The sequence below is a fragment of the Puma concolor genome, chromosome B3 (genome assembly GCF_028749965.1).
Source record: "Puma concolor isolate L17-30 chromosome B3, mPumCon1.1.hap2, whole genome shotgun sequence".
In the NCBI taxonomy this organism is placed as follows: Eukaryota; Metazoa; Chordata; class Mammalia; order Carnivora; family Felidae; genus Puma; species Puma concolor.
Genome location: NC_141672.1, coordinates 77,796,815 through 77,816,936, shown reverse-complemented (window position 1 = coordinate 77,816,936; position 20,122 = coordinate 77,796,815). Strand labels below are relative to the sequence as shown.

The following is a 20,122-nucleotide window of genomic DNA, read 5'->3' as shown; positions in this document are numbered from 1 at the left end:
ACGTGATTGAGAAATGCTGCAGGCCATTACATTTCTTTTGCTGATTAACTACCTTAAACCCCTTTAAAAACTCCTGGGCAGTGCAGAAACCTGAGTTGGTTTATGGACAAGTCTGTCTTCTCCCCAGTTGACCCACTTCCTGAATAAAGCTCAAATTTCCTTTCCACTCAAAACTTGTCTCTTGAGTACTGGCATTTCAAGCAATGGGCAGCCAAACTTGGAGTTTGGTAACACCATTACATTTCAATGTTTCAGTGTGTATTTTTTTTTCTTTTTAAGTTTTATTTATTTACTTTGAGACAGACAGCACAAGTGGGGAAGAGGCAGAAAAAGAGAATCCCAAGTAGGCTCCATGCTACCTGCACAGAGCCTGATGCGAGGCTCAAACTCATGAACCATAAGATCATGACATGAGCTGAAACCAAGTCAGACACTCAACCAACTGAGCCACCCAGGTGCTCCCAGTATGTATTTTCTAGATACAAGGAATGGTTTCTCACATAACCACAATATGTGGTTTATATTTATATTGATAGAATACTATTATCTCATTTAGGTCCTTATTCTATAATTTCCCTGATTATCCTGTTGATATCTTTTATAGTAGGAGGGAGGGACAGATTTCTTTTCCTGGTCCAGATCCAATCAACATTACAAATTGACCATTTTTAAAATCAAATGAGCCTCAGGGCGACTGGGTGACTCAGTCAGTTAAGCATCCAACTCTTGGTTTTGGCTCAGGTCATGACCTCACAGTTTGTGAGTTGAAGCCCCACATCAGGTTCCGTGCTGACACACACTCTGACCAAGTGTGGGGGGTAATCTAGGAATCCCCCGGGCTTACACCAATGGGTTAACAAGGCATAAAGAAATACAAAGTCACAAAATGCTCACACCCAAATTTGGGTAAACCAGATTGGAACTCCTAGAATAGGGGGGCGCAAAGACACCCCGAGAAAAGGGAGACACAAAGGTGCCAGAAATAGGGAGATGTGAATGCACTCCAAAATAGGGAGGGGGTGTAGAGCCCCCAAAATAGAGAGGGAGAGGCAAAGACCTGAAATAGAAATGGCGCAAAAGTGCCCAATATATAGGTGTCTGAAATAAACAAGATTAGATATTCAGGGTGGAAGCACCCCCAGTTTAGTACTATAGCAGAAAAGCTGCTTTCACAGGAGGATAGGGCCAGGTTAGGTAAGTTGGTGAATTGGACTATGGACCCCTGTGCTGCAGGCAAAGCAGCCCAGAGCGGAGATGGTTAACAAAAGAAAAGGTGCCTTATTAACCCTGAGGTTATTCCCCCTGTCTCATCCCCTAGGCTAGCTAAGATAAACAGGCACGGTGCCTCCTGTCTGCTGTTAACAACCATTTACCCATCTACCAGGCATGGGATTTTGTTTTGTATTGACTCAAACCCCAAACGCTTTCCCCTCACATCCACAAGTTAATGCTCACAGTTTCTTTGTCTCTTTGTACATGCCCATCACGTTTGTAAGCCTTCTGACCTGAATAAATATGGGGCAAGGACCCTTATTCGGGGCTCTTGTCTTCTCCCAGACATTAGCCATCTCTCGCTTTCAATCCTGTGTCTGCTCTTTTGCTGGCCAATAGAGAACTTTAGAATTAGAGTCTACAACATCCAAGCTCAGAGCCTGCTTGGGATTCTCTCTCCCCGTCTATTTATTCCCCTCCCCCACTTTCATGCACGCGCCCTCTCTCTCTCTCTCTCTCTCAAAATAAATAACAAGCAACAAAATCAAATGACCCTCCAGATGCTAGTAAATTGGTGCCAACTTCCAGGGTCTAAAGTAGATTTCTAAAAACAAAGGCATTCTTGCCAAAAAATGCTCAATATCACTCATCATCAGGGAAATACAAATCAAAACCACAATGAGATACCACTTCACACCTGTCAGAATGGCTAAAATTAACAACCCAGGAAACAACAGATGTTGGCAAAAACGTGCAGACTGGGGAACCATCTTACACTATTGGTGGGAATGCAAACTAGAGCAGCCACTCTGGATAACAGTGTGGAGGTTCCTCAGAAAGTTAAAGATAAACTCTATGACCCATCAAATGCACTACCAGGTATTTATCCAAAGGATACAAAGCTACTAATTCAAAGGGGCAGATACACCCTAATGTTTATAGCAGCATTATCAACAATAGCCAAACTATGAAAAGAGCCCAAATGTCCATCAACTGATGAATGGATAAAGAAGAAGTGGTGTATATATATAATGGAATATTACTTGGCAATCAAAAAGAATGAAATCTTGCCATTTGCAACAATGTGGATGGATCTAGAGTGTATTGTGCTAAGCAAAATAAGTCAGAGAAAGACAAATATCATATGATTTCACTCATATGTGGAATTTAAGAAACAAAACAGATGAACATAGAGAAAGGAAAGGAAAAATAAAATAAGATAAAAACAGGGAGGAAAACCATAAGACACTCTTAACTATAGAGAACAAATTGAGAGTTGCTGTAGGGGAAGTGGAGGGATGGGCTTAATGGGTGATGGGTTAAGGAGGGCACTTGTTGTGTTGAGTACTGAGTGTTAAATGTCAGTGATGAATCACTCAATTTTACTTCTGAAGCCATTACTACACTATATGTTAACTAACTTGAATTTAAATAAAATCATGCAAGAAAAAAAAAATTCTATGAAAAGGAATTTTTGCCTTCAAAGTTAAACTATCATATTTGAAAATTAAAGTAACATTTTTGTAGCACAAATAAATAGAATGGAATAAGAATCATTAAATCCTAAATGATAAATGCTTAGCTGATCCTATGCAAGATTTTTACAAATTTTTTTCTACAGGAAAAAAATTTTTAAATTAATTTTAGTATGGATCTAAGTTCAATATGAACTGGGCTTGTGTATTTCATAATTAACAAAAATAGAAACAGAGTTTTGTTACAGCTTGATTGTTTCACCTACTATTACTAATGGTATATTGTGATACACAAATATCTTGAACTTCATCCTTAAAAAATAATTGACTGGAGATGAGGAATTAAGATGGTGGAGAAGTAAGGGAACCCTGGGCTTTCCCTATCCCTCAAACACAGCTGTATTGAGGTCAGATCACTTGGAACACCCTGGAAATCAATCTGAGGACTGGCAGATGGATATCCATCATTGAAGGGTGACAGTGTGGCAGGTGTGAGGTTTATTTTAACAAACAAATCAAAGTACATCTAGTTAAATGTCCAAACACCCCACCACTGCAGGCAAGGAGGAGCTCTGCAGAGGACTGACCAATGGGAAAGAGAAGCCAAAATGCAACAGTAGAGTGCACACAGCATATACAGAAACATCCTGAAGTTCCAGGCTCTGGACAGTGCCTAACCCCTTTTTAATATAGCATTATCTTCAGATGCAGGAAACATAACCAGCATTCAAAATAGACAAAAGGCAGAAACTTAGCCAAAATGACAAGATGGAAGAATTCTCCCCAAAAGAAAGGTCAAAAAGAAATCAGAGCCAGGGACTTGCTCAACACAGATATAAGTAATATATCTGAACAAAAATTTAGAACAACAGTCATAAGACTACTGTCTGGACTTGAGAAAAGCATCGAAGACACCAGAGAAACCCTTGCTGCAGAGATCAAAGACCTAAGAACTAGTCAGACTGAAATAAAAACTGCTATAACTGATCTGCAAAAACAACCGGATATATTTTCAATGAGGGCTGAGGAATCTGAGTAGAGAAGAAGTTATATAGAAGATAAAATTACGGAAAACTAAAAGCTCAAAAGAAGATGGAAAGAAAACTATTATACCATGCCAAGGGAGATCAGCAATTCCATAAAGCAAAAATAGTCTCCATATCATAGGAGTCCCAGAAGAAGAAGAGCAGGAAAAGGGGGGAGAAGGATTATTTGAACAAATTAAAGCTAAGAACTTCACTAACCTGGGGAAGAGCACAGTAATTCAAGTCCAAGAGACACAGAGAACTCCCCTCAAAATCAACAAAAACAACTCAACACCACAACCTATCATAATGAAATTTGCAAATACAAAGGTAAAGAGAGAATTCTGAAAGCAGCTAAGGGCAAATGTCCTTAACCTGCAAGAGTAGACACATAAAGGTAGTAGCAGACCTATCCACTGAAACTTGGCAGGCCAGAAGGGATTTGTAGTAAATATTCAAAGTGCTGAGTGGGAAAAATATGCAGCCAAGAAATATTTATCCAGCTAGGTTGTCATTCAGAATAGAAGAAGGGACAAAGAGTTTCCCAAACAACAAGTAAAGGAGTTTATGACGACTAAACCAGGCCTACAAAATATTTTAAGGGGGACTTTGAATGGAGAAAAAAAAAAGGCCAAAGCAACAAAGACTACAAAGTACCAGAACATCACTGGAAACACCAACTCTACAGGTAACACAACAGCACTAAATTCATATCTATAGTCACTCTGAATGTAAATGGAATAAATGCTCCAATCAAAAGATATTGGGTATCAGAATGGATTAAAAAAATCAAGATCTATCCATATGCTGCCCACAAGAGGTTCATTAGACCTAAGACACCTGCAGATTGAAAGTGAGGGGATGGAGAACCATGTTAACAGATGTCAAAAGAAAGTCTGGGTAGCTATACTTATATCAGACAACCTAGATTTTAAATCAAAGACTGTAACAAGAGATTAAGAAGGACATTATATCATATCCATCAAGAAGATCTAACGATTATAAATATTTATGCCCCAACTCAGAGGCACCCAAATATATAAATCAATTAGTAACCAACATAAAGAAACTAATTGATAACAATACCATAATGGTAGGGGACTTTAACACCCACTTACAGCGAAGAACAGATCATCTAAGCAGAAAATCAACAAGGAAACAATGGTTTTTAGTGACACACTTGACTGGATGGGCTTAGCAGATATATTTAGAACATTTCATCCTAAAGCAGAAGAATACACTTTCTTCTATATTTGCATGTCAATCAATGTAATACACCACATTAATGAAAAGAAAGTGTAAGAATCATAGGATCCTATCAATAGACGCAAAAAAAGCATTTGACAAAATACAGCATCAATTCTTGATAAAAACCCTCAACAAAGTAAGCATAGATGGAAACATCATAAAAGCCATACATGAAAGACCCACAGCTAATATCCACAGCGAGGAAAAACTAAGAGCTTTTCCCCTAAGGTCAGGAACAAGACAAGGATGTCTACTCTCACCATTACTATTTAACATAGTACTGGAGGTCTTAGCCTCAGCAATCAAACAAAAGGAGATAAAAGGCATCCAAATTGGCAAGGAAGAAGTCAAACTTTCACCATTGTATGTAGAAAACCCAAAAGACTCCACCGAAAAATTGTCAGAATTAATACATGAATTCAGCAAAGTTGCAGGATATAAAATCAACTTGCAGAAATCTGTTGCATTTCCATACACCAATAAGGAAGCAACAGAAAAAGAAATCAAAGAACCAATCCCATTTACAATTGCACCAAAAAAATAAGATATCTGGTAACAAAACTAACTAAAGAGGTAAAAGACCTATACTCTGAGAGCTATAGAATACTTATGAAAGAAATTGAAGAGGACACAAAGAAATGGAAAAACATTTCATGCTCATGGATTGGAAGAGCAAACATTGTTGAAATGTATATATTGCCAAAAGCAATCTACACATTTAATGTAATCCCTATCAAAATACCATCAGTATTCATGGGGAGCCTGGGTGGATGAGTCAGTTAAGCACCTGACTGGCTCACGTTATGATCTCTCAGTTCGTGAGTTCCAGCCCCGCATCAGGCTCTGTGCTGACAGCTCGGAGCCTGGAGCCTGCTTCGGATTCTGTGTCTCCCTCTCTCTAACCCTCCCCTGCTTGCGCTCTCTCTCTCTCTCTCTCTCTCTCTCTAAATAATAAATATTAAAAAATTTAAAAAATACCATCAGCATTCCTTACAGAGCTAGCTCAAACAATCCTAAAATGTGTATGGAACCAGAAAAAAACCCAAATAGTCTAAGCAATACTGAAAAAGAAAAACAAAACTGAAGGCATCATGATTCTGTATTTCAACCCATATTACAAAGCTGTAGTCATCAAGATTATATGGTACTGGCACAAAAACAGACACAGAGGTCAATGGCATGGAAAGAAAACCCCAGAAATGGACCCACAACTATTTGGTCAACTAATCTTTGACAAAGCAGCAAAGAATAGTCAATGGAAAAAAGACAGTGTCTTCAACACATGGTGTTGGGATAACTGGACAGCAACATGCAGAAGAATGACACTAGACTACTTTCTTACACCATACACAAAAGCAAATTCAAAATGGATGAAAGACCTAAATATGAAACAGGAAACCATCAAAATCCTACAGGACAACACAGGCAGCAACCTCTTTGCAGCAACTTGTTACTAGACACATCACCAACGGCAAGGGAAACAAAAGCAAATATAAACTATTGGGATTTCATCAAGAAGCTTCTACACAGCAAAGGAAACAATCAACAAAACTAAAGGACAGCCTACAGAATGAGTGAAGATATTTGCAAATGACATGACTCATAAAGGGATAGTATCCAAAATTTATAAAGAACTTACCAAACTCAACACCCAAAAAACAAATAATTCAGTAAAATATTGGCAAAAGACATGAATAGACACTTTTCCAAAGAAGACATCATGGCTAACAGACATATGAAAAGATGTTCAACATCACTCACCATCAGGGAAATACAAATCAAAACCACAACATGATACCACTTCACAAGAATGGCTAAAATTAACAACACAAGAAACAAGTATTGGTAAGGATGTGGAGAAAGGGGAATCCTCTTGCACTGCTGGTGGGAATACAAACTGGTGCAGCCACACTGGAGAACAGTATGGAGGCTCCTCAGGAAAAAAAAAAAAAATAGAACTACCCTACAATTCACAGTGGTGTTGTTAGGTATTTACCCATAGGACACAAATATAGAGATTTGAAGGGGTACATGCACTTCAATGTTTATAGAAGCATTATCAACAGTAGTCAAACTATGGAAAGAGCCCAAATGTCCACCACCTGATGAATGAATAAAGAAAATGTGGTATATATATACACACACAATGGAATATCACTCAGTCATAAAAAAAAGAACAAAATCTTGCCATTTGCAATGACGTGGATGAAGCTAGAATGTGTTATGCTAAGCAAAATAAGTCAATCAGAGAAAGACAAATACCATATGATTTCACTCATATGTGGAATTTAAGAAACAAAACAGATGAACATATGGAAAGTGGGGACAAAGAGAAGAGAGGGTAACAAACCACAAGAGACTCCTAATAATAGAGAACAAACTATGGGTTGATGGAGGGAAGTGGTTAGGAGATGGGCTAGACAGGTGATGGGTATTTAGGAGGGCATTTGTTGTGATGAGCACTTGGTGTTGTATGTTATGAATCGCTAAAAACTACTCATGAAACCAATACTGCACTGTATGTTAACTAAAACTTAAATAAAAAAATAAAAATAGCTGACTGGAAATGTGAAGGAAAAGGAGAATACTGTGTAAATAAAACACCATCAACTCTCTGTGTATTTAGTTATCATTGATGTTTTTGTTTTGCATCGTCTTTTGCAACAAGTTTCCCATACAAAGTGTGTACTTTTAAAGTAATCATTGCTGAAAATACAAATTCATGCAAGGACTGATTGAAATTTGCAACAAGTTTTTCCCATTGAAACATCATGAATGGTGATTAGGTGCCTAAGCAAGCACACAATATCCCATCCAATCCATAATGTACCTGCTCATAGTATCAATGCATTCTAAGATCTAATTACAGGTACCAGGAGGGGTGGGAATGGCAAATAAAAAGGAAGAAAAACAAGCACAGCAACACATGAGTACTCTTGCATGCAATTGACTTGTGAACCTCCCACACTTGGATATGTGAATTAAGATCTTTGAGTTTATCACTCTACAGAAGTGAGTTCTCTCACTTTTAGAGTCAGGGCATTCCTTTAAGCCTTTCAGAAGGTAAAACGACTCACTTACCAGATTCGTGCCTTGAATTCTGTGTGTGCACATGTAAGTATGGATGGAGCAGAGGAGAAAAAAGAACAGGAAACTCTGAGAGGCAAGACTTGAAAGATAAGGCAGAGCTGTATTGCAGGGGCATTATTGACCCGACTATAGACTTTGAGTTATTATACACCATGGGTAGGGGAAACATCAAAGGTGCTTCAACCAAGTGTGAGATGTTTAAGATGAAAACTACTTCAAGGAGTATGAAGGAACAGGCAAGGAGCAGTGCTAAAAGATCTGCTCCTTTGTTAAGGATGAAGAAAAATTGAAAGCCAATTCCCAAGGGCATCTTCTCTGCACTTAGCTGCAGAATGACCCTGCTATGTCACCCCTTTGGCCAAGAGTATCCTTGGGCCTGATAAGTGTCCCATGAGAAGCAGGATTCTTCAATGAAGCTGCTGTGACTCAGAACCTCTAACTGAAAGAAGAGCAGGAAAGGTCACTGAGGAGGCCATAGTGGCCTTGGAAAGAGAGTGATTCCACAGCCCCTTGGCTAAGGTCCATTACTCCCCCCAACCAATCTCCTCTTTATTTTGGTGGGGGGTGGGGGATCTTTCCCCAAGACTCAGAATTGACAGCAATTTATCAGAAGGCAAACAAATTAACTTCTGCAATACTGACACCTTATCTTGGGTTTTGTTTGACAGAATTTCCTTAAGCATAAGATACATATTCTGAACAGGTTGGTGAGTGATTGTTCACTATTGATTCCATCTCTGGCTATCTCTAAGAGATTTAGACCCAAAAAAAGATATTACTTCCTCCACCACTGGGGAAAATAAAGACAGAAATGGAGGCACAAGGGTCTCCAGAGAAAGGAGGGAGTGAGCAAGGGAATAGTTAGCACAGATATGTCTCCTGGCACAGCTCCCCTTCTAGAGACAGTAAATGAATCCTCAAGGAGCAAAAGACAAACTCTGCTTATAATTCCTGGATCCTACAGTACATACATTCACTGATCTTCATTCCAACCTATTTTTACACCTTCTCTCCAACTGGTTACACAAAAGCAACTACTTCTACTCTCAGAAAAGCCTACAAGAAACTGACTGAGAAGTTTCAGTTGGATTTCCTTTCATGCTTCAGGGAAGAAGGTAATGTAGTGCTTAGAGAGGGAAAAATATTAAAATATAGCTGGAGAATCTATATCTCTGAAAAAAAGCTTCCTGCTAATTCTACTACAGTCTTACATAAAACATTTGGTATTTATTTTATGTCAGATATCGACAAGTTGCTTCCACCTTGTCATTTCATTATCTCATTCAACAGTCTTTATCCCAGGGGAAGGCATTATCACCTCCATTTGACATTTGGGGAAACTAAGAGGTATGAAATAACTGGCTTGTAGAATTTCCCACAACAGTGCAATATAAGTGCTGGAATTCAAGTCCTGGGCTCCCATGTTCAAATTCAGTACTACTTCTATTATACCACAATTACCAACTACTTATGGGCAATCCAGGCTGTGGATACTCATTTCACAAGTTAAAAAGTGAAGCTTCTTTGCCTTATTAATCTTCTGTCCAAGCAGCCTGAATCGCATAGATACAGTGAGACCCCTGTGTTCACGTTCCCACAATGTTGGCCATACCACCCTCTGAGGCCCATTTAGGGGGACTCAGCCAACTTAGATGGACAGTTAACATGACAGCTGCCTTCTACACTTAGGAACTAACTGAAAAACAGTGAGTAATAAGACAGCTTAGCAGAAACATATCTACCTTTACTTACATTTAATTTCATTAGATTCAGCATAAAATATTTTTACACACTTCCTATTTTCCAGAACAGTTTTGTCAGGCGTTTACCTGGAAAACTATCCTGCAAGGGAGCTGTCCTGTATATCTTCATTTATAATTAACACAATATCCAGCAAGGGTTTTCATTTCAGGATTATATATCACTTCTAGAATTGTAAGTCTAGCTATCCTGTGCAGTCTGGGTATTCCTAGAATAACAACAAACATCTCAGAAATAAACAGGATTCAGAATTATGTAGTATAGCTCCCATTCTACATTCAAGAAACTAAGAGATGTTAAATAACTATACTAGATCCATAAAGCAAGATAATTGTTTTTTTTTTTATTCAAGAGAATTTAGGCCCTTGTCTTTCTACTTTTCCTCTCTGCCACCCATCCTTTAGCAGTTAAAGACATAATCACTTAAAATAGAATAGTTTCTGTTACCAAGAACATTCAATCTTTCAAAACCCTCTTTCAAATGAATTCCCTGAAAACTATACCAGAATTCTAGTAACTCAAGATAATACATGGAAGCTATTAAATAATTCATCCCTGCAAATTTTACTCACATTACATTTTAGGTTCATTTGGTGTAAAAATCACTTTCAAATAAATAATATTATTTTAAGTCTTGGAACATATTTCTCCCAAAATATCATTGTTGTTGTTTTTAAGAGGGGGAGGGGCAGGGAGAGAGAATAGAGAAAATCCCAAACAGGCTCATGCTGTTGGCACAGAGCCTGACTCAGGGCTCACACTCACAAAACGTGAGATCATGATCTGAGCTGAAATCAAAGTCTGACACTTAACCAACTGAGCCACCCAGGTGCTCCAAAATATTTTCTTTTATAGATACTTTTAAAAGTTCTTATTCTCTTCATTACAACTCATGCATTTTTCAAAGTATTCCATGATATACATATTTATAATTAGAAAAATATTTGTTAAAAAAAAGAGCAGTTATACAACAATTTATTAAGTACCTACTACACACCACAACTATAATCAAACAATGAATTCAACAGACCAGTTCCCTGACTTCATTCAACTGGCAAATGCAACAAATAAATAAAGAAATAAAATAATTTTAGATCTTGATAAGCACCTTAAAGAAAATAAATAGAACTTTAGGAACAAAAGAATGGCAGAGGAACTAACATAGGGTGTTCAAAAGAAGAGAATATTAGTGCTGGAAACTGAAGAATGGGTTCCAGATGAGATTTCCAAACAAAAACAAACACACACACACACACACACACACACACACACACACACACACACAAAACCTAGAGCAAAAGCACCTGGTCAGAGACAGACTTGCCTTATTCTAGTATAGGAAGAAGTCCCATGTAACTGAAGAAGAGGGAAGAGGGAAAGGCAGAGGAGGAAAAGAGGGAGAGGAAGGGAAAAAACTGGTGAAGTAGGTGAAGGTCAAATCGTTCAGAGACTCATGCACCATAAAATGGAGCTTGGATTTTATTCTACATTGGAGAAGTTACTGAATGTTTTCACACAAAGAAATGACATGACCTTATTTACATTATTAAAAGGTCAATATGGCTACTGTGTAGAAAATGGGTTGTAAAGAAGCAAAGGCAGGAAGAAGAGAGATAATTCAGGAGGTCTTCGTGGTAATCCAGAGAAATAATAATGGTAGTTTGAACAAGGAAATGCAGGAGAAAGAAAAGCAGATTCATCAAGATAAATTTTAGAAATAGAGCAAATAGAAATTGTAACTGAGTTGTATGTGAAGGATAGGAGAAAGGGAGATGTGATATTAAAAGAGAAAGTCCATAAAGATTTACTCTAACTACCCACATTTCCAGTAATAAGATGTTCAAATAGATGACCAAGTATAAATTGAGATTTGAGGAAACCCAATAAAACAATCCAAACCAAAAGACATAATCACTATTAAGCAACAGATTCCTTGAATTGATCAAGTCCAGGTATTCTGTCTGTAAACTTATTTACAAGCTTCATAGAATTTTTCTTTTAACTTCTGAGACTGGATAACCTGAGTTCATTCGTTACATCAAATCCTGCCTTCTGCCATTTGTGAGTAAGCAGTGTACCAAATGGACTCCAATATTAGTTTTAACACATTCTACAGAAACAGGCAAATTAGGGCAAAAATTTTTCTTCAACAAAAGCATCAAGTCCTGAATATTTTTACTCTAAATGAGAGTTGCTTTACAAATATAAGCTTTTTAAATAAAGCCCGCTTTCAGTGCCCTTCATGAGAAATAAATGTAGGGGCACGTGGGTGGCTCAGTCGGTTAAGCATCCGACTTCAGCTCAGGTCATGATCTCGCAGTCCGTGAGTTCAAGCCCCACGTCAGGCTCTGTGCTGCTCTGTCTCTCTCTGTCTCAAAAATAAATAAATGGAAGGAAGAATGGAAGGAAGGAAGGAAGGAAGGAAGGAAGGAAGGAAGGAAGGAAGGAAGGAAGGAAGGGAGGAAGGGAGGAAGGAAGGAAGAAATGTATAATCAAGTGGAACTTAGCCTGAGCTCCCAGGCAGACAAATTTAAAGCTCAGCAAAAGCATATAGAAGATGGAGTTCACAATACAGTCATCTTCTCCCCATCCCTTCCCACCCTAGCTGAAGCCACAAAAGCCCTGTGGCAGTCAATAGATATTGGGATAGAGATGGTTAGGATCTTAAAAGTTCTTATGAGACACATGCCCTTGCCATAGGAATCGAGTAAATGTCCTAAACAAACTTGGGTCCAGAAAAGAGGTGTGTGGTTCCAGCACATCACTTCATCCTTACCCCCAGAGAACAGACCTTTTCCAATATGGTCATATTATTGATGTTAATTTTATCTTTAGGATAACAATCCAAATGGCCTTAGGTGCAATTTTTTCAGGAGTTTTCTCCAGCACACTTGATTTACTCATAAAATTGGTAAACAATGGCATTAAAGATATTGAATCAACAGGTTAGGTTGAAATATAGCCAAATGTCAAATAATTTTTAACTGATATCAAAAGTCCCACAGTTTTCTTGCTCCAGAATCACATGACCCAACAAGGCACCTGCATATAAGCAGCTGCATTAGGTGACTACTCATGGAGGTCTTAAAGGTAATGCATTTATCCATTCATTTTTTAAGAATTACAGAAACCCTTATGCCCCAGGTCATCTCCATGACACTGCTATTAGAAATTACCTCAGGTTCTTGTTTTTATTTTGTTAATGTTTTTATTTATTTTTGAGGGAAAGAGACAGAGAACTAGTGAGGGATGGGCAGAGAGAGAGGGAGACACACAATCCAGGCTCTTAATTGTCAGCACAGAACCTGATGCAGGGCTTGAACTCACAAATGGTGAGATCATGACCTGAGCCGAAGTCGGACACTCAAATGTCTGAGCCATCCAGGCGCTCCCCTCAGTTACTCTTACAAAGGCATTCATGAAGAAGAGAGCTAACCCAGTATATTTAGTTTAGGAGGAGAGAAAAAGAGAATTATGCAGAGTAATGCCAGTCTACATTGCAATCTCCTATCTGGGATAAGCTAAATGAAGTAAGGATTTTAATCTCTTTTGTTCACTGCTATATCCCCAGTATCTAGGAAAAATACCTAGCAAACAGTAAACATTCAATAAATATTGACTTAATAATTTATAAATAAACAAATCTCAGTTTCTTCTTTGGACAAAGAAAATGAAGCCCCTCTGCTATTCCAGGAACATGCAGTAATTATGGGTTTTTTCACAGCTTCCAGACACATGAAAATCTCAAATACTCTCAACACCTCCAGCACCATCACTGGCTTCATCCTCCTGGGCTTCCCTTGCTCCAGGGAGGGGCAGATCCTCCTCTTTGTGCTCTTCTCTGTTGTCTACCTCCTGACCCTCATGGGCAATGGGTCCATCATCTGTGCTGTGCGCTGGGATCAGAGACTCCACACCCCCATGTACATCTTGCTCGCCAACTTCTCCTTCCTAGAGATCTGGTATGTCACCTCCACTGTCCCCAACATGTTGGCCAACTTCCTCTCTGACACCAAAGTCATCTCCTTCTCTGGGTGCTTTCTCCAGTTCTACTTTTTCTTCTCCTTGGGTTCTACAGAATGCTTCTTCTTGGCTATTATGGCATTTGATCGGTACCTTGCCATCTGCTGGCCTCTACATTACCCCACTCTTATGACTGGACATCTCTGCACCAACCTTGTGGTCAGCTGCTGGATACTTGGTTTCCTTTGGTTCCCAGTACCTATCATTGTTATTTCCCAAATGTCCTTCTGTGGATCCAGGATAATTGACCACTTCCTGTGTGATCCAGGTCCCCTATTAGCACTCACCTGTGCCAGAGTCCCAGTAATGGAGTTTTTGTGGACTATTATAAGTTCCTTGCTCTTATTTATTCCTTTCCTCTGCATCATGGGGTCCTATACTCTGGTCCTGAGAGCTGTGTTTAGAGTCCCTTTAGCAGCTGGACGAAGAAAAGCTTTCTCGACCTGTGGGTCCCATCTGGCCGTGGTTTCACTGTTCTATGGTTCGGTGATGGTCATGTATCTGAGCCCAACATCTGAGCATGAGGCTGGGATGCAGAAACTTGTGACTCTGTTTTATTCTGTAGGAACCCCATTCATTAATCCTGTGATCTACAGTCTAAGGAACAAAGATATGAAACATGCCCTGCAGAAATTTCTAGGAATATAAAAGTTATGACCTTGATAAAGAAAAATGGGGGTAATTGGCCTACCTTCATATTTTTTCAGGTGAAAAAAATTAGTAACTAATACCACTCTGAAAATTGTTCATCCTATTATTGAGCTTATTCATCATGGCTGTTTTCTACTTTTCCTGGAATGATGAGAGCAAGAAAAGATTCAGAGACATTATCCAATTCCCTCATTTTATAGATGAAGAAGCTGGGGAATGGAAATTTTGAGTGACTTGCTCTGGCCATAACTATATAATGCACAGAAAAATCTTTTTAAAGAGCTGTTCTTTCTACTCATAAAGAAATAAATACATAATAAACTATAAGAAAGTATTATTTTTTGCCGTTCAGATATGTAGCCATCAAATAGTCTTTCATCTGAGGAGGGGGAAATATGTATATTACTGATAGAATTGTAAATTGGTGCAACTTCTACTTAGGACAAATTGCAAAACAATTTAACAAAACTTAAAATGCACAGTATCCATTAACAGCAAATGCACTCACTCCTAAATACCTAGCCTACACATATAATCTATCACACATATGTGAAAATATGCATGCAAAAGAATATTTATTGTTGCAGCATTGTAATACCAAATTACTAGAAATCACAAATGCCCATTTATGGAGACCTATTTAGATAACTTATGATGTGCCCATGCAATGGAAAATGATATAGAATTTTTTAAATGAGGGAGTTTTAGATGCACATAGATGGAACCACCCACAAGTTATATTGTTAAGAGAATAAACAATGTATAATACATAAGCTGTCATTTATGTATAAAATCATAAATGTGTATGTGTGTGTTTAAAGGATAGAATATCTTTCAAAGGGTAGATATGAAATCTAACAGTGGTTGAACTTGGGAAGGAGGATGATTGAGAATGTCTTAGATGCAAGGCAAAGGAAAATATTTTCACTGTGTACTCTTTGGTATCCTTGATACATTTATTGATGATGATGATGATGATGATGATGATGATGATGATGTCATCTGTATTAGAAAAATTTCCAAGAATTGGATCCTGAGGAACAGTGTTTCCATAATTCCTGGATTCCTTGAGGAATCTATAAAGCAGGGTGTCTTCCCTGGGTCATAGCATATGAAGGAGTCAGGATCTAAGAGCCCACAGATATCTTTTCATTCAGACTTCTTGGTTCTGGAGAGACGATGTGAGAATTACTTTGTCATCTGAGGATATCTGGGAGGAAATAAACTGTTGAAGTTATATCTAGTCTCTTGTCAGAACAATTGTATTTATTATATTCTTTATTGTTCACTCATTTATCAAAAACATTTAATGAATACCTTCAATATGTCAGGTACGGAGCTAGTAAATGAATCAAATAAGGTGAAAAATCACATTTGAGTCCTCATGGAACTGACAGTTTACGATAAGAAAAAATTTAAATTGTGAGGTGGATTATGACCAAGAGAGATATTAGTTGTTACAGAAGTCACCTGGAGAACAGTGTGTGCAAAGTAAGGAGAGGTGAGGGGGAAAAGAGCAGGAAAATGAATTATTCCCACATAGCTAATTATAGCTCATAGTCTACAGGATCACAGCAATAAAAAAGTCAGGAGTATCCCTGAAAAGGGTCTATTAAGCTCTTTTTTTAATTAACTAATTTATTTATTTTTTAATATACATCCAAGTTAGTTAGCATATAGTGCAACAATAATTTCAGGGGTAGATTCATTAATGCTCCTTACCACGTTTAGCCCATCCACCCTCACACAACACCTCTAACAACCCTGTTTGTTCTCTATATTTAAAAGTCTCTTATGTTTTGTTCCCTGCCCTATTTTTGTATTATTTTTGCTTCCCTTATGTTCATCTGTTTCATATCTTCAATTCCTCATATGAGTGAATTCATATGATATTTGTCTTTCTCTGACTAATTTCGCTTAGCATAATATCCTCTAGTTCCATCCATGTAGTTGCAAATGGCAAGATTTCATTCTTTTTGATTGCTGAGTAATACTCCATTGTATATATGTACTTTTTTTTTTTTTAGTTTTTATTAAAAAACATTTAATTTTTATTAAAATTTCAATAAGATAGCACTTTGAATTCCATGTATGGATCTCATAGCAGTCTGTGAAACTCAAGTCAGTAATTCCTCAATTTATTTCATTAATCTTCAGATGAAAAATTAAGATTCTCAGAAGGTTGTAATTCAGTCTTTCTTTTTTTTTGTAATTTAACTTTATTTTTTATTTTTTAAAATTTACATCCAAATTAGTTAGTATATAGTAAAGCAATGATTTCAGAAGTAGATTCCTTAATGCCCCTTCCCCACTCCCACAATCCCTCCCATTTAGCCCATCCCCCCTCCCACAATCCCTCCAGCAACCCTCAGTTTGTTCTCCATATTTATGAGTCTCTTGTTTTGTCCCCTCCCTGTTTTTATATTATTTTTGTTTCCCTTCCCTTATGTTCATCTGTTTTGTCTCTTAAAGTCCTCATATGAGTGAAGTCATATGATTTTTGTCTTTCTCTGACTAATTTCACTTAGCATAATACCCTCCAGTTCCATCCACGTAGTTGCAAATGGCAAGATTTCATTCTTTTTGATTGCTGAGTAATACTCCATTGTATACATATACCAGATTTTCTTCATCCATCCATCCATTGATGGACATTTGGGCTCTTTCCATACTTTGGCTATTGTTGATAGTGCTGCTATGAACATGGGGGTGCATGTGTCCCTTCGAAACAGCACACCTGTATCCCGTGGATAAATCCCTAGTAGTGCAATTGCTGGGTCATAGGATAGTTCTATTTTTAGTTTTTTGAGGGACCTCCATACTGTTTTACAGAGTGGCTGCACCAGCTTGCATTCCCACCAACAATACAAAAGAGATCCTCTTTCTCCGCATTTTGGCCAACATCTGTTGTTGCCTAAGTTATTCATTTTAGCCATTCTGACAGGTGTCAGGTGGTATCTCATTGTGGTTTTGATTTGTATTTCCCTGATGATGAGTGATGTTGAGTGTTTTTTCATGTGTTGGTTGGCCATCTGGATGTCTTCTTTGGAGAAGTGTCTATTCATGTCTTTTGACTATTTCTTCACTGGATTATTTGTGTTTTGGGTGTTGAGTTTGATAAGTTCTTTATAGATTTTGGATACTAACCCTTTATCTGATATGTCATTTGCAAATATCTTCTCCCATTCTTTCAGTTGCCTTTTAGTTTTGCTGATTGTTTCCTTCCCTGTGCAGAAGACTTTTATTTTGATGAGGTCCCAGTAGTTCATTTTTGCTTTTGTTTCCCTTGCCTCTGGAGATGTGTTGAGTAAGAAATTGCTGCAGCCAAGATCAAAGAGGTTTGTGCCTCCTTTCTCCTCAAGGATTTTGATGGCTTCCTGTCTTACATTGAGGTCTTTCATCCACTTTGAGTTTATTTTTGTGTATGGTGTAAGAAAGTGGTCCAGGTTCATTTTTTTTTGCATGTTGCTGTCAAGTTTTTCCAGCACCATTGGCTGAAAAGACTGTCTTTATTCCATTGGATATTCTTTCCTGCTTTGTCAAACATTAGTTGGCCATACGTTTGTGGGTCCATTTCTGGGTTCTCTATTCTGTTCCATTGATCTGAGTGTCTGTTTTGTGCCAGTACCATACTGTCTTGCTGGTTACAGCTTTGTAATAAAGCTTGAAGTCTGGGATTGTGATACCTCCAGCTTTGGTTTTCTTTTTCAAGATTGCTTTGGCTATTCGGGGTCTTTTCTGGTTCCATGAAAATTTTAAGAGTGTTTGTTCTAGTTCTGTGAAGAATGCTTGTGTTATTTTGAGAGGGATTGCTCTATGAAGCTTTTTTAACTCCAACTCATGTTCACCAATTTACTGCAATTATAGGCAAAAGAAGTCTAAATATAAAACATAACAAAAGTTAAAATCAAAATACATTTTTTAAAAACAACACCTGCAAAGGAACGTTATTATCATATAACTAAAATGTGGAAATTATTCTTCAAGGCTCATGAAACTTCAAATAGCCCATCTGATTTCCCTTAAGGTAGGAACCACAAGAGCTAGTAACTGTATCAGTTCTTTGCCCTGCCCTTTACATTTAGTATTATATCTCAAAGTAAAATCATTTTTCTCTGAAATATGTATTTTTATATTGCAAATATCTTATCTTCTTTTATTTACACAGTGCTTGTTTATTATAAACATGTTTAGACACAAAGTATAAACAGATATAAATCACATTATCCTAAGATAACAATAATTAAATTTTAGGTAATCACCTCCTCAGTCAGACATGTCTATATGCATATGCATATTATATTAAGTATATAATTTATATCAATGTATATATATAATTTATACCCACACATATATAGTTTTACATATATGGTCACAACAGACATGCTGTCTCTATGGAAGACACCCTTCACTTTATTCTTCACTTTTCTTTACTTTTCCTTTACTTACTCTTCCTTTCTCCCTTCACTCCTTCCCTACTTCTCTCCAAAACCACCTGACACTCCCTTAAATAAGAATATTAATAACTAATGTATAGCATTCTATGTTGTTCTCCAACCCATATAATTATATATTTATACACACAGAGACACACACCTTCACAGTTTTCACTGGGAAGTTTTCACAATGCATACTTATTTTTATCATGATTTTTTCACTTAACATTATGTTGATGACTTCCTTCAAAGTCAACTACTATAAATTTTAACTCATTATTCTTCTTGGCCCTTTAATTGTTCATTTAGCACTATTTACTCAGCTGTTTCTCTACTTCTATGCATTAACTTCCTATTTTTATCCCTGTAAACAATGATGCAACACACACACACGCACACACACACACACACACACAGGCACACACACTCTAATGTACTTGGGTCTTTATTTTTATGGGATAGATTTTCAGGAGTGTGGAGAAGGAGTTAAGATGGCAGAGGAATAGGAAGACCCTAGGTTTGCTTTGTCCTCAAGCGCAGTTAGATAAATATCAAATCATTTTGAACACCCAAGAAATATATCTGAGGACTGAGAGAGCAAAACTGCACAACTAGAGGTGAATAAACCACCACATTGTGGAAGGTAGGAACTGCAGAGAGTTGATTTGGAGGAGAGAAGAGCTGTGGGTGCTGTGTAGGGGAGGGAGCCCTGATTGTAGAGAGAGGAAGGAGAAAGAGAGAGAAAGAGTGAAAGTGCACATGGGGAATTTCACAATACTCCCCAAACCATTAACTGGAAAAAGGAGAAGGGCTGACCATTGCAAGTTCTTATAAGCAGTGGAGCTCAAAGTCTGAAGTTTTAGAAGTCTGAGCCATCACCAGGGTTGTGACTAGTGAACTTGGTGGTGCTCTAGTGGGGAAAGAGGGTGGAGACCCAGGAGCAGGTAGTGTGATCCTCTGGGTCACACAGGGAGAAGCAATTCCCCTGCTTGGAGTGATTTGAGAGCTGGGACACAGCCTGCCCAGGAGCAAAAGAGCCAGTGGGCACCATTGAGTTGCCCCATTCACTAACATAAGAATGGGGATGCAGAAGGGAAAATGGGTGATGGGCATTGAGGAGGGCACTTGTTGGGATGAGCACTGGGTGTTGCATGTAAGCCAATTTGGCAATAAATTATATTTAAAAAAGATTAAGACAAAC

At 37.9% G+C, this 20,122-nt stretch overlaps 1 protein-coding gene across 1 annotated transcript; it reads left to right on the top strand.

The window, feature by feature from the left end:
* Positions 1–13,519: 13,519 nt before the first annotated feature.
* On the top strand, positions 13,520–14,482 carry LOC112855140 (olfactory receptor 11G2-like). Its single transcript, XM_025918689.2, has one exon. It carries the CDS (start codon positions 13,520–13,522, stop codon positions 14,480–14,482), a length of 963 nt encoding a protein of 320 aa, XP_025774474.2.
* Positions 14,483–20,122: the final 5,640 nt, after the last annotated feature.